Below are 14,520 nucleotides of genomic sequence, written 5' to 3'. Positions count from 1 at the left end.
AAAAGTACAGTTAATGTTAATGTATTTTTTGAGTGTCTTCAGGTAATGATTCGCAGGGTAATACTTATGGAAAAGTAGACCTCTTTGACCTTGTTAACAAGCATGTATTTGTGTGATAATAACCAGACTTTTTCCCAACAGATATTGACAAATGTATTCCAGTAAGTTGTGACATAAGGAATGGATACAATATCCTTTTGAAATAAAGCATGTATAGATCTTGTTCTGAGGGAGCAAGGAGAAACAAAGGTGTCCTATTGGAGAGTCAACTGGATTAATCAAGGGACTTCGTAGGGAATGTGGCTACTTTACTTGTTGCAATATGACGTGTATAGTCACGTGACCACGAGTGTAACGGGCAGATATTTTCAAAATGGAAGAAATGCAAAAGTTTTGGAGTGGAATAAAATAGCAACATTCATTTGTTTTTATCAAAGGTCGTTTACGGCCGCGGATAAATTAACCTGGTTGAACATGTATTGAATAATACTTTTGTATCGATTGGGAAGACACGAGAAGCAAGATGAGTGTTTCAATCGGTAATAAAATCGAGGTGAGTTGTCCGCTAACGTTACTGTATTACTGTGTACGTTAGCTAGTTAATGCGTGGCTAATTTATTACTGTAGCTAGCTAATTTAGCTAGTCTAGTACAAATTATTTTAGCTCGCTGAAGTTGCAAGAACTAGCTACTCCGACGCTGTTTAGTTAGCTAAATAGCAAACTAACTTAGCTACTGTAGTTGTCTACAAACGTTACCAACTTTGCACAGTTCGTAGTCGGCAATGCAGAAGAGTGACGTTAGCTGATGGCTAAACCTAGCGGTGTTGCAGCCGAGTTGTTGACTCTTGAGACATGCCTCCCACACAGGAGGTTGGTGGCACTTTAATTGGGGAGGACAGGCTCGTGGGAATGGCTGGAGTGGAACGTTATCAAAATGATACCATTCCATTTACTCCGTTCCAGCCATATGAGCCGTCCTCCCTTCAGCAGCCTCCATCGGTGGTGCTCCCCCGCGACTTATGGCACCGGTTTATTGTTGACAGGTGTTGGGACCACAACGCCTTCTTCATTAGCGGGAAGAGAGCCGGGATAATTCAAGGCCATATGGCAAAGACGGGTGCAACGTTTGTTTGATGGTTTTACAGTTGGCAATGTTGGGTAGCCAGTCTGTAGCTTCCCTGACGACCAAATGCCTGGTACAGTTGTTGTGGTGGTGTACTACTCACTGGCTGTCTAGCCAGTTACATCATACATGTCAGAGGGAAGATGTTCGACAAAGTTATTCGTTATTTCTTTCAAAACCTGACAACTAAATGCAAAGTCAGTGAAGATGAGGAGAATATCTTATCTACAGCTGGGGAGTTACAGATTGAGGTATCACGTCAGTCATTTTATATATATATATATATATAACAGCTGACAGGCACATCTAGGACATATTTTTAGGACATAGGCCTAGCTATAGGACATCTTCTAGTCATATTTGTTGTAATGTAAGTATTATGTTATTAACTTTGGAATTCTGTATTTCATTTTGTGAAAACATTTGTTAATTCTCTTTATCAGGACTTCAAAGTTCTCACGCTCCTTGGTAAGGGCTCCTTTGCGTGTGTTTACCGGGCAAAGTCAGTTAACACTGGCTTGGAGGTGGCGATCAAAATGGTAAGAACAATTTTTCTAAATTGCTATACAGTCTGCATCCCAGTACTTTTATAGTGTTGCTCCCCAGAGAACCACAAAACACAAACATTAATACCATAAAGTAAGAGCTCAGCACTACAAAGTGTTTATTGTCAAGTGCAAGCAGACAAATCACAAGTGTGGAAATGTTGACAGCCTAACCCACTAGGCTGTCATTGAAAATAAGAATTTGTTCTTAACTGACTTGCCTAGTTAAATAAAGGTAAAATAAAAATCCTCTCACTACCAAGTGGTGTGGAGGTGGTGATTTTCACCACCACTATGTGGACTGTTGGGTGTCTAGACAGTCTGTTCTGTCTCTGTATAGATCCCATCGTTTCTTTGGAAGTTCGATCGGCTCTTAGCCACAAGACTAAAGCCACAAAACATGCACTAATTATCTCCCTCTCTGTGCAGATTGACAAAAAAGCCATGCACAAATCTGGTATGGTCAAGCGTGTGAGTAAAGAAGTGGAGATTCAGTGTCGATTGAAGCATCCGTCAATACTAGAGGTAAGCATGTTTCGTAGTCGTAACATGTCCAATCTTATGTTGGACATGTGATCATTGTAGTGTTGAAATTGGTGATTCTTTAATAAGGTCTTATTTACTCATTTACATGACTGCATTTAACCCCAGGGTTCTCCCAATGATTTTCTAAATGTAGTGCTGCTGAGTACAGGTGGGGTGTAGACTCAGACAGTTTAGCTTTTTTGAATACTGCCATTTCCTGCCATCTAGAGCAAAAATGTCTAGAATAATAAGGTGTAGTGTCTGGCCTTAAATTATTAAACATTTTACATAGTGGCGCAGCCAGTCCACAAGGTGGTACTGTGCCATGAACCCTGATAACATTTTGGCCTGTCATTTTACTCTTTTGCAGCTGTACACCTACTTTGAAGACAGTAATTATGTGTACTTGGTGTTGGAGATGTGCCATAATGGAGAGATGAGTCGATACCTGAAAGATAGGAAGATGCCCTTCTCAGAGGGTGAAGGTGAGTCTTTTTTAAAAATCTGAGTTAAACAGATACATTTCTTAACATGATATGAAGCTACGTTAACATGTTTTGACACTTTGCCTCGTTTCCTTTTATAACAGTTTAACTTTTTTTTCTTCACGTTACAGCAAGGCACTTCATGCATCAAATAGTGAAAGGTATGCTGTACTTGCATACACATGGCATCATGCATCGGGACCTGACCTTGTCCAACATGCTGCTGTCGGGCAGTATGAACCTTAAAATAGCTGACTTTGGCCTGGCCACCAAGCTGAAGCTCCCCAGCGAGAAGCACTTCACCATGTGTGGCACACCCAACTACATCTCCCCAGAGGTGGCCACCCACAGTGCCCACGGCCTGGAGTCTGATGTCTGGTCTCTGGGCTGCATGTTCTACGCCTTCCTGATGGGCCGGCCCCCGTTTGACACAGACACGGTGAAGAACACCCTCAACAAGGTGGTTCTGGGGGAGTATGACATGCCCAGCCATGTGTCCCAGGAGGCCCAGGACCTGATCCATCAGCTGCTGAGGAAGGACCCTGCGCAACGGCCCAGCCTGTCTGCCGTGCTGGAGCACCCCTTCATGACCCAAAGCCTGCTGGCCAGAATCAAGGAGCGGAGCCTGGGGGAGCCAGGCTCCATGGACAGCGGCATCGCCACCATCTCCACAGCCTGCACCTCGTCCACGTCCGGCAGCAGCAGCAGCAGCAGTCTCCAGAGGAGAGCCAGGCGTGTGATGGGACCTGCCTTGCCCAATCGCATGATGCCTATCCCTACACTGCCCCGGCCGCCCAGCAACGCCTGCTTTGATGGGGTTGAGCAGTGGCAGCAGCAGCACTCAGACAGAGTAGGCAGGAGCAGAGCTGCACTGGGTGGGAAGAGTGGACGGCCCCACTCCAGGTACCTACAAAGGGCTCACTCCTCAGACCGGTCTAGCTCCTCTGTCACTCCAGTCCAGGGGATGGGGCAGGCAGAGCTGGAGAGGTGCCACTCTGAGGAGATGCTGACTGTGTCAGGGAGACTGGCCTTTCCCATGTCTTCCAGCTACAAGGACACTCCACAACCCGTCGCAGAACATGGAAAGCTCCCATTGCTGCCTGTCAAAAAGACAGCCAGGTAAGTTGTGACACCAGTGTACTGTAATTAATAGAATGTGATTTATATTAAAATGTCTGTCTAACTGATGCATGTATGTTCTCAGCTCAGGATGTTCATATTCCACACAACCACCACGTCCACTAAACCTGCAGTTAGAAGAGTCAGAAGGTGTACAAAATTGGTTCAGTAAAGAAGGTATATTACACCTACTCTTTTCTTTGCAGTATCTTAATCTTACATCCCAATGGAAAGATTTAAAAGTTCAAAAATAAAGATTTTCATACATGAGCTTAACAGTGTTTGTTCCCCCTGACTCCCCAGGCCCGTTTCCGAGGCCCACGGATGTCAGCGCTCACAGCAGCAGTGGCAGTTTCCATAGCAGCAGGGAGCCTCTAGGTGTACACAACTACTGGAGTGATAAACCAGCAGGCAGAGGGACCAGTTCTCACCGCAACCACAACCAGCACCACCCCTCAAACACTCAGTCCTACTGGGAGAATGGGCAACGAGTACATGGGGGAGAGCTGCAGAGTCTGTCTAAACCCAAACCAAGTATAGCAAAGGAGAAGTCCCTGAGAAATGTGCTCCCTCCCCTGTGTGCCTCCAGACTGAAACCCATCAGACAGAAGACTAAAATCGCTGTGGTAAGACAGACAAAGCCCCTAGTTATCCCCCTGTCTCTATTCACCTGATCTGCTTATAATGACGGGGCTATGCCTGCCTGCTCTACAGCTGTGGTTTCTGTCTCTTTCTCCCCAGGTGAGCATTCTTGATACAGGAGAGGTGTGTATGGAGCTTCTCAGGGGCCAGGGCCCCCAGGAGAGGGTCAAAGAGGTCCTTAGGATATCCGGTGATGGTTTGATGGTGAGTTTCAGGAATAACAAAACTTCATATCCTTCAGCGAGGATATATCATGGTCTCTGTCAGTAAAATAATGGCAAAACACTCATTTCAACCTTTGACCATGCACCTGTAGGTCACTATTTACCAGCCCAATGAGGGGAAGGGTTTTCCTGTACTAGAGCGCCCCCCTGCTCCTCCCGAGGACATCTTGATCTGCAGCTATGAGGACTTACCAGGTACACCTCAATACCAGACAGTGAAGCTCTGTTACATGAGTAAAAATAATTGTATACATATGTTGGAAATCTGATTTCAATGAACCTTTGTTTTCTGCTTCTCTTCAATAGAGAAGTACTGGAGGAAATACCAGTATGCCTCCAAGTTTGTGCTCCTGGTGAAATCCAAGACTCCCAAAGTTACCCTCTATACCAAGTCTGCTAAGTGTATGCTGATGGAGAACTCCCCCAATGCAGACCTGGAGGTGTGCTTCTACGATGGTGAGGACCATTTTACAAAGCATCAGTTATATGAAACATCATGAACTTGAAGGATAAGATCTATTGTCCTTCTCTGATATTGAAATGTTATTGTTGCACACTGTTAAACTAAATCATCCTGACCTGTAGTTCCCCTCTGTGCTGTGACAGGAGCAAAGATCCACAAGACGTCGGAGCTGGTCCGGGTGGTGGAGAAGAGTGGGAAGTCGTACACAGTGAAAGGGGAGGTGGGTCTGAGTGGCCTCAGCCCAGAGAGCAGGCTGTATGTAGAGCTGTCTGACGAGGGCCACAGCATGTGTCTTTCTCTAGAGGCGGCAATCACTGCAGAAGAGCAGCACAGTGCCAAGAGCACGCCTTTCTTCCCCATCACCATCGGCAGGTGAGTGTGAGAGCCATGACTGTGTCTGTTGTCAGTGTTAATGCTGTAAATTGTCATGTTTGGAAGCACTTATATCAGTGGGGGTGAGTGTCGTTTAAGATGAGGGAGTACAATTTATTTTTCATGAACATGGCCTTATTTCTATTACAGCATATTGGATGACTGTCATTCATATTCCATTCACCCAGTTCAATGTAACAGCGATAGGTTTAGGCTACTACATGATACTCTTATTTTCCCCATACCCATCATAAGGTTGCTACAACCTAGCCTATGATTGAAAGTTTACAGCGTAGGTGGACAGGTCGAGAGACAAATTTGAGGTGACAGACAGTGACATTCAATACCGCCTTGCACACTCTGGCCTGCATCTAACTGATATAGGGTGTAATCATTATTCCAACAGTTGCAAACAAGGTATGTTTATCCCTATTTAATGTTTGCTTCCGTTTAAGAAAAGTTAACAGAATCGGCGGAATGAATCAAATCAACTTTATTTGTCACATGCGCCGAATACAAGTGTAGACCTTAGCCGGAAATGCTTGCTTACAAGCACTTTACCAACAGTGCAGTTCAAGAAGAGTTAAGAAAATATTTACCAAATAAACTAAAAAGTAACACAAAATAACAATACGAGGCTGTATACAGGGGGTACCAGTACGCCGTTAGTGTGCGGGGGTACAGGTTAGTTGAGGTCATTTGTAAATGTAGGTAGGGTAAAGTGACTATGCATAGATAATAAACAGCGAGTAGCAGCAGTGTACAAAACAAATGGGGGGGGTCAATGTAAATAGTCGCTGATCATGTGTAAACAGTTCACTCTCATAACACATGTTGTATTCCTTCGCTTGTGGACTTCAATGCACAATACATCAGCTGTATGTGACCAGGCGAAAAAACCTTTCCAAACCGATACACACAGCCTACATCGTTGTCACCATTTTAGCTAAAGTAACATCATAGTCAGCATAGCTAATAGAACTAACTCGTTAGTAAACCTGCTACAATCATGCAGTAATGTTAGTGTACAGTCAGTCAGTAAGCATTTACACTGTCGGGCCCCGGAGGCAATAAATTAGTCAAACCAAAAGCTTACCTTGACTTGGAAGAGTTGCAGTGTTGTGTTGGAAAGTCATAGCCAGCTAGCATCCCTCTGTTTGAGCAGGGTGTTCCATTAGCTGCATGTACTAACTAAGTGGAACAGAAAAAAAGACACTATTTCTCTCTTGCTTCTCCTTCATTTTGGAAGAAATGAATTGTTAAACTATTGTCTTTCTCTCTCTGAGTCAACAACTCACCACATTTTATACACTGCAGTGCTAGCTAGCCGGTTATTTTGTAATTTTCTTGTTACTTTTTAATAAACATTTCAGGTTTTAACTTTAGTTTATTTAGTAAATATTTTCTTAACTCTATTTCTTTAACTGCATTGTTGGTTAATAAGGGCTTGTAAGTAAGCATTTCACAGTAAGGTCTACACCTCTTGTATTCGGCGCATGTGACACCTAAAAATGTATTTGATATTTGGTGACGTGATTATATTTAGTATAGTTTTATTTAAAAAGTATAATTTGAAAAAGTTTACAATTGACATTTTTATGAAATTCACTGAGAATGGTCCTCCCCTTCCTCCCCTGAGAAGCCTCCACTGTCTTAAATAAAGTACCATCTTGCAGAATGCTGAAAGTTACTATTTCAGTTATTTACACTGAGTGTACAAAACATTAGGAACACCTGCTCTTTCCATGACAGACTGACAGGTGCAGGCTATGATCCCTTATTGATGTCACCTGTTAAATCCACTTCAATCAGTGTAGATGAAGGGAAGGAGACAGGTTAAATAAGGATTTTTTAAGCCTTGAGACATGGATTGTGTATGTGTGCCATTGAGGGTGAATGGGCAAGACAAAATATTAAAGTGCCTTTAAACAGGGTGTGATAGTGGGTGCCAGGGACACTGGTTTGAGTGTGTCAAGAACTGCAACGCTGCTGGGTTTTTCACAGTCAACAGATTCCTGGGTGTATCAAGAATGGTCCACCACCCAAAAAACATCCAGCCAACTTGACATAACTGTGGGAAGCATTGGAGTCAACATGGGCCAGCATCCCAGTGGAATGCTTTCGACACCTTGTAGAGTCCATGCCTCGACTAATAGAGGCTATTTTGTACACTTTTATTTGTCTAATATATATATATATATATATATATATATATGTGTGTGTGTGTGTATGCATGCATACAGTGCCAGTTAAATGTTTGGACACACATACTCATTCAAAGGTTTTTCTTTATTTTTACTATTTTCTACATTGTAGAATAATAGACGACACAAAACTATGAAGTAACACATGGAATCATGTAGTAACCAAAAAAGTGATAAACAAATCAAAACATATTTGAGATTCTTCAAAGTAGCCACCCTTTGCCTTGATGACAGCTTTGCACACTCTTTGCATTCTCTCAACCAGCTTCATGAGGTCTCCTGGAATGTTTTTCAATTAACAGGTGTGCTTTGTTAAAAGTTAATTTGTAGAATTTATTTCCTTAATGCGTTTGAGCCAATCAGTTTTGTTGTGACAAGGCAGGGGTGGTATACAGAAGATAGCCCTATTTTGTAAAAGACCCAAGTCCATATTATAGCAAGAACAGCTCAAATAAGTAAACTGTCATTTCTCTTTATCATTACTTTAAGACATGAAGGTCTGTCAATGCTGAAAATGTCAAGAACATTGAAAGTTTCTGCAAGTACAGTTGCAAAAACCATCAAGCACTATAAACTGGCTCTCACGAGGACCGCCACAGGAAAGGAAGACCCAGAGTTACATGGCTGTAGAGGATAAGTTCATTAGAGTTACCAGCCTCAGATTACAGCCCAAATAAATGCTTCAGAGTTCAAGTAATAGACACAGTTCACCATCAACTGTTCAGAGGAGACTGCGTGAATCAGGCCTTTCACAGTTGAATTGCTGCAAAGAAACCACTACTAAAGGACCCAATCAGAAATAGATTTGCTTGGGCCAAGAAACACGAGCAATGGACATTAGACCAGTGGAAATCTGTTCTTTGGTCTGATGAGTAATAATTTGAGATTTTTGGTTCCAACCGCCATGTCTTTGTGAGACGCAGAGTAGGTGAATGGATGATCTCCGCATGTGTGGTTCCCACCGTGAAGCATGGAGGAGGTGGTGTGGGGGTGCTTTGCTGTTGACACTGACTGATTTATTTAGAATTCAAGGCACACTTAACCAGCATGGCTACCACATCATTCTGCAGCAATACGCCACCTCATCTGGTTTGCGCTTAGTGGGACTATCATTTGTTTTTCAACAGGACAATGACCCAAAACACACCTCCAGGCTGTGCAAGGGCTATTTGACCAAGGAGAGTGCTGCATCAGATGACTAGAGTGCTGCATCAGATGACTAGAGTGCTGCATCAGATGACTAGAGTGCTGCATCAGATGTCTAGAGTGCTGCATCAGATGTCTAGAGTGCTGCATCAGATGTCTAGAGTGCTGCATCAGATGACTTGGCTTCCACAATCCCCCGACCTCATCCCAATTGATGGTTTGGGATGAGTTGGACTGCAGAGTGAAGGAAAAGCATGCAACAAGTGCTCAGCAGATGTGGGAACTCCTTCAAGACAGTTGGAAAAGCATTCCTCATGAAGCTGCTTGAGAGAATGCCAAGAGTGCATAGCTGTCATGGCAAAGAGTGGCTACTTTGAAGAATCTCAAATACAAAATATATTTAGATTTGTTTAGCACTTTTTTGGTTACTACATGATTCCATATGTGTTATTAACATAGTTTTGATGTCTTCACTATTGTTCTACAATATAGTAAAAATAAAGAAAAACCCTTGAATCAGTAGGTGTGTCCAAACTTGTACTGGTGAAATAGCCTTCATTTCTCAGAACAAGAATACTGACGAGTTGCAAAAGAAAGGTCTTTGTTTCTGGACATTTTGAGCCTGTAATCGAACCCACAAATGCTGATGCTCCAGATACTCAACTAGTCTAAAGAAGACCAGTTTTATTGCTTCTTTAATCAGGACAACATTTTTCAGCTGTGCTAACATAATTGCAAAAGGGCTTTCTAATGATCAATTAGCCTTTTAAAATGCTAAACTTGGATTAGCTAACACAACGTGCCATTGGAACACAGGAGTGATGGTTGCTGATAATGGGCCTCTGTAGGCCTATGTAGATATTCCATAAAAAATCAGCCGTTTCCAGCTACAATAGTAATGTCCACACTGTATTTCTGGTCAATTTGATGTTATTTTAATAGACAAAAATGTGCTTATCTTTCAAAAACAAGGACATTTCTAAGTGCCCCCAAACTTTTGAACAGTAGTGTATGTCAGCCGGTCCTTGTGTCACTAATCTTGCTACTCTGTTTGTCCCTCCCAGGAGACCTGCCAACCCAGACTCCCCCTGCCCCTCGTCCCAGCCTGCCACTGCTGATGTGGCATCACTGCCGCAGCCCCCATGTTTCACTCCCTCTGTGAGTTTCTCCCACGCAACATGTCACATTGTATGATCTAAGCTATTTATTCCATCCATTTCTATGGAGGAATTGTAAGATATTTCTGGTGTTATTGTTTTTGAACTTTATTTTATTTATCTTGTCCAATCTTCAGAGGTTCTCCTATGAAGAGTCTGACATCATCTCAGCCAGTGTGAACAAAAACTGCTCTCCGCTGTCGGTCAAACAAGACCACACGGCCAACGCAGGGAAAGTCCTCAAGTCTGTCTTTGTGCCAAATATTGGTTGGGCCTCACAGCTGACCAGTGGAGAGGTGTGGGTGCAGTTCAACGATGGCTCCCAGCTGGTGGTGCAGGCAGGGGTTTCCTGTATTATCTACACGTCCCCAGAGGGACGGACCACCAGGTACTGAACACGTACACAGCACCTTTTAATAAATACAATAACTGACACATGGCTTTACCACTGTTTGATAGTGCTATGTCAATGTCCATCTTTGTCATTTTTGATAATTTTCAGATGTAAAAGATCGTTTTCTGTATTTGAGGAATGGTAGTTGTCAAACCCTTTTTGCTGACATGTTCCTACTTTTGTTGCTCCAGGTACAAGGAGAATGAGAAGTTGCCAGAGCTTGTGAAGGAGAAGCTGCACTGTCTCTCCACCATCCTGGGTCTGTTGGCCAGTCCAGCAGCACGCCGCTGAATCAAACCTCAGCATTGCCCCCTTGCTGTTATATTGACACGTCCCTGTGCAGCAATGATGTTGCAGGGAGGAGAAACTTTCATAGGCTTTATACTATGACATACATACCTCTTTCAAGTGTGCTTGTAAATATGTTTATTTTCTATGTACAGATGACAAATTATGAATATATTTTATGAAGAACCCATGTTGTACAGCATCTTGTTGAAATAGTTTGTGTGTGTAAACTTGTATTTTCTATATTGTCAAACCATCATCTACATGAAATGTCAGATGCATAAAAGCTGAAGCAATAAACATCTGCAGGCTGGGTAAAGTTTAGTCGCACGTTGGTGTTCAAGGGTCTTTTGTTCTTCATATCACCTTCACAACAGCATAAATGGGTAAAAGTAAATGTTTCCAGCAAAAACTTTAACATTTAAAGGATGAGTGGTTGTTTGCATACCTTACTTATGGTATCAATAAAAAGGACAGATGCATGAGGCTTACTGTGAGAAACACAATACACAACTTTGGGGGAATGAATTTAATTACCTTTTCCAAGAATATACATGATCTGTTATTCTGGACTAAAGCATTAGAACAGTAATAGCAATTTATCTCACAAGGTTTTTTAGAAATTACTTGACTCAAGTTATTTTTCAGATTTATTTTTTGCCCTGTTGGTTTAGGCATATAATAAAGTCACATTGTGTATTAATGTTTTTTCTTTAGAGAACTTTTACAAAAATGTATGCATATGTGTATTATTTATATATAACATTTCCAAGTAAACATTCAGGTGGAAGTGGAGAGCACAATGACTCAGGGTGGGAGAAATGATCAAGGTAGTAAGTAGGGGTCATTTTTTATTTCCCATTTAGATGCAGAACACACAGTATAGAGATGGCAGTGTTTCCACAACATACTGGGCATGACTTGGTTAAGTCATTCTCTCCTTGATCACTTCACCCACAAAGGGTTGAGGATGTGTCCTTCAATAGGGAAGGCTTTAGGACCACTGCTACTCAACTTGTTCTGGAGGGCAGCAGGTTGAATGACTACACTAGATGGTCAGTCACTGTCACCTGGCCATTGGGGCTAAGTAACCTCTGATAAAGCTTGTCTATTCAGTGTGCCAGCCTACTTATTCTATATGCTGATGCTTGTTCCTCCAGAATTAAGAGCCTGAGATGAAGCAGTGCTTAAAACACCCTATTCTTTTTACATAGAGTTGGCAGCCCTGCACTCTTTTCCATGCACTTCAACTGGATGCTAAGGGTGAAGACAGTGACAACTGTAAGCTTGGTCTTGAAGATCATTTAATTTGCCAAACCACCATCTCACTACTCATCTGACAAAAAAAATCCCTTCGTTGTTCGAATCGTCACTCGCTCTTCTTCACTATATAAAAATACTCCCCCATGACCAAAATATACGTTTTTAAATAAGGATCTCACCATGAACATTGGGAGAAAATTTATTTTTAAATATTTTTATATATTTTTTAAACATAGTGACACCTCAGAATAACAGCAGCTGATGTTTGGAGACGGTCGTTACCGGCTATATAAGAGTGCACCGGGCTGACTAGATGGTGTTTCACTGCTTAGTAGGTACCAGCAGTCTGCTTAAAATGATGTATTGTCAATAAGACAGAGTACAAAGAAAACAAAGAATCCTTAGCATTGTAATCAAGACATTCATTTCATGGTCACAAAAATAATGTGTGTTGATTTAGTTGGCTATATATATATATATTCTATACCATTCAATTAGAAATTTGTGGAGTAAGAGTTTGTTTTCTGTACACAATACCAATTGAAAACTGTATTAGAGGCCCAGAGGTTGAATTGAGTTTTGAATGAGTAGTAATGGAGGGAGAGGGAACTAGAGTTCAGCATGCCGATTCATTTCAATTCCATAAAAGTCATTTTTCACTAAAGAATGCTGGAATACTTTTTGAAAACACCCACATACAAAAAGGAATGTGATCCGCATCTTCCAGCAGTGCTGGAGCAACGCAACTCAAGTTATGAGAGGCAAGGAAATGGACTGGTTTATAGTCACATAAAACACCTGTATAGACCTCAACCACATCTGACAAACACTCAAAGGCTTTTATAAACATTATTCCACATTAAACTTGGTCACACGATCAAAGATTTATTTTTCAGCTGACAACATTTATATGAGGTGTGATTAAAAGGTTTATGCAGGTATTTTCAGCCTTTCGTGCTACATGTACTGCATCTTGATATTAATATCTATTTTGTTTCTGCTGTTGTGAAGACTATGAAATTCACATGACAAGAGCCTTGCACTAGAGAGAAAGCACATTGTTAATTAAATGGCACACAAAGCAACCAGCGTTCAATTTCATCTTATCGAATGTCAACCAAGACCCCAATGACTTGCTTGTGATTTTGGAAATGATAGAGTGGGTTCTTTAAGTCAGTTGATCTGCGTGCCAGCTGCTCCAAACCTGTGGATGAGTGTTATAGTACCCAGACAACACATTTCACCACACCTATCCAGTGTATGTGACAATAAAACAAACTTTTTATCCCTTCTCCACTATATGACAGAGTGGTAAACATCAAAATAAAGACATCACTGGTGAATTTCGATGCTGGAAAAGTGAGTGCGTATGGAGCACAGGATGTTAAATTGCCTTTTTTCTTCACTGCTGTAGACAGAAGTTCAGACAAGGTCATTCTACTAACCATCTCATGTGGACCACTTGATTAAAATCAGCAATTAAGCAGAGATCCCAAAAGTTCACATTACAGTACTGTAAGTCTTATTAAACAAAACATCTAAAGGCAGAGAAAAACATCTACAACCAATCACTATCATCAATATCTACATAGAAAAAAGTTGGGTTTTGATTATAGATATATTATAATTAATGTCATAATTATGACCATTATTAATTATTATCACCATTATAATCCTCATCTGTTTTTGTTCGAGGTTAGAACAGGGTGGGGGCTAAGGTGGAAGAGGAGGACAGTCATTGGGAGGAAGCCTTGGTGGCTATTGTGGAAACACAGTGTTGCTGGAAGTTGGGGGACATGGCTGAGTTACAGCCCAGTCTCTGGCGGGCGACCTTCAGGTTCCCATCCCCCTCCACGATCCAGAGACTGCTGCTGGCCTCCTTCCCCAGCATGCTGCAGCAGCCTGGGGAGCCAGGGGTTGGGGTTAGGCTGGGGGCTGTGGATACCATAGAGCTTAATTCCAGACCTTTGGGCTGCCCGCTGGTTGGGGGGCTGTCAGCGGAGTTAGCTTGGAGCACACTGGTGATGTGGGTCAGGAGGTCGTTGAAGAACTCTGGGACACCCTCGTAACCTGGAGACAGACGAGGACGAGCCATGAGACATGGCTAACTGATGCTTATATCCCATCTTCAATACAGTGGGAAACTGATGGTAACAGTCCAGGTAAAATGAGTGAAAATACTTATTTCTTCTATTTTGAGTGCCTAGCTTTAGTCGTTGAGGCACTGAGGGTGAATGTTTGTGAGGGATTTGCTCACTACCATTCTCCTCACACTCCAACCGTCAGAGGTGGCAACAGCGCGCAACCCAAGAACAGTGTTACCATAGTGACAACAACCCTAGTCAAGAGAAAGGCATGCTAGACTCGCCTCAGAACGTGCTCAATTCTCATTTAACACTGCTGATGCCTCGGCTCTGTCTCCAAGCAAGACCATGTCAATCAGACCAGTAGATTTTATTGATCCCTAAGAGCAATCTCTCAAAGATTTGAAATTACTAACTGGTAGAGATTGTAAAACTGTCGTACACCTACACAGGTGGACGGGTGGTATAAATGGCCATCCATCTTA

The 14,520-nt window shown here is 42.3% G+C and overlaps 2 protein-coding genes across 5 annotated transcripts in view; one reads left to right on the top strand and one right to left on the bottom strand.

Annotated features, from left to right (window-relative positions):
- The first annotated feature begins 327 nt into the window (after window positions 1-327).
- On the top strand, window positions 328-11,012 carry LOC129812948 (serine/threonine-protein kinase PLK4-like). 3 transcript variants are annotated; one of them, XM_055864959.1, is made up of 14 exons: window positions 328-553; window positions 1,568-1,663; window positions 2,099-2,194; window positions 2,565-2,679; window positions 2,811-3,798; window positions 3,884-3,975; window positions 4,102-4,424; window positions 4,540-4,644; window positions 4,757-4,859; window positions 4,971-5,120; window positions 5,271-5,499; window positions 9,914-10,007; window positions 10,144-10,394; window positions 10,592-11,012. In XM_055864959.1, exons 1-14 carry the CDS (start codon window positions 524-526, stop codon window positions 10,689-10,691), a joined length of 2,772 nt encoding a protein of 923 aa, XP_055720934.1. In that variant the 5' UTR covers window positions 328-523; the 3' UTR covers window positions 10,692-11,012. The 3 variants fall into 3 exon arrangements, with proteins under 3 accessions (XP_055720934.1, XP_055720935.1, XP_055720933.1); XM_055864958.1 differs by lacking the exon at window positions 328-553 and adding an exon at window positions 598-1,375; XM_055864960.1 differs by lacking the exons at window positions 328-553; window positions 9,914-10,007; window positions 10,144-10,394; window positions 10,592-11,012 and adding exons at window positions 595-1,375; window positions 8,831-9,907.
- Window positions 11,013-11,202: 190 nt separating this feature from the next.
- LOC129812951 (inositol-tetrakisphosphate 1-kinase-like) overlaps window positions 11,203-14,520 on the bottom strand; it is a 58,013-nt gene continuing 54,695 nt past the window's right edge. For both annotated transcript variants that reach the window (XM_055864965.1, XM_055864966.1), the window contains one exon: window positions 11,203-14,021. In XM_055864965.1, coding sequence (XP_055720940.1) covers window positions 13,687-14,021 — 335 coding nt within the window. In that variant the 3' untranslated portion in view covers window positions 11,203-13,686. The remainder of the gene's footprint in view (window positions 14,022-14,520) is intronic.

Source organism: Salvelinus fontinalis, chromosome 16 (genome assembly GCF_029448725.1).
Source record: "Salvelinus fontinalis isolate EN_2023a chromosome 16, ASM2944872v1, whole genome shotgun sequence".
In the NCBI taxonomy this organism is placed as follows: Eukaryota; Metazoa; Chordata; class Actinopteri; order Salmoniformes; family Salmonidae; genus Salvelinus; species Salvelinus fontinalis.
Note: the sequence above shows the minus strand (reverse complement) of the source record. Positions and strands in the feature narration are given on the sequence as shown.

Excerpts from the sequence above, each read along its gene's own strand:
- LOC129812948 (XM_055864958.1), top strand. The coding sequence starts at position 1,268 with ATGTTCGACAAAGTTATTCGTTATTTCTTTCAAAACCTGACAACTAAA. Across the intron at positions 4,425-4,539 it reads AGAAGACTAAAATCGCTGTG|GTGAGCATTCTTGATACAGG; the intron begins GTAAGACAGACA and ends CTTTCTCCCCAG. Across the intron at positions 10,395-10,591 it reads CCAGAGGGACGGACCACCAG|GTACAAGGAGAATGAGAAGT; the intron begins GTACTGAACACG and ends TTGTTGCTCCAG.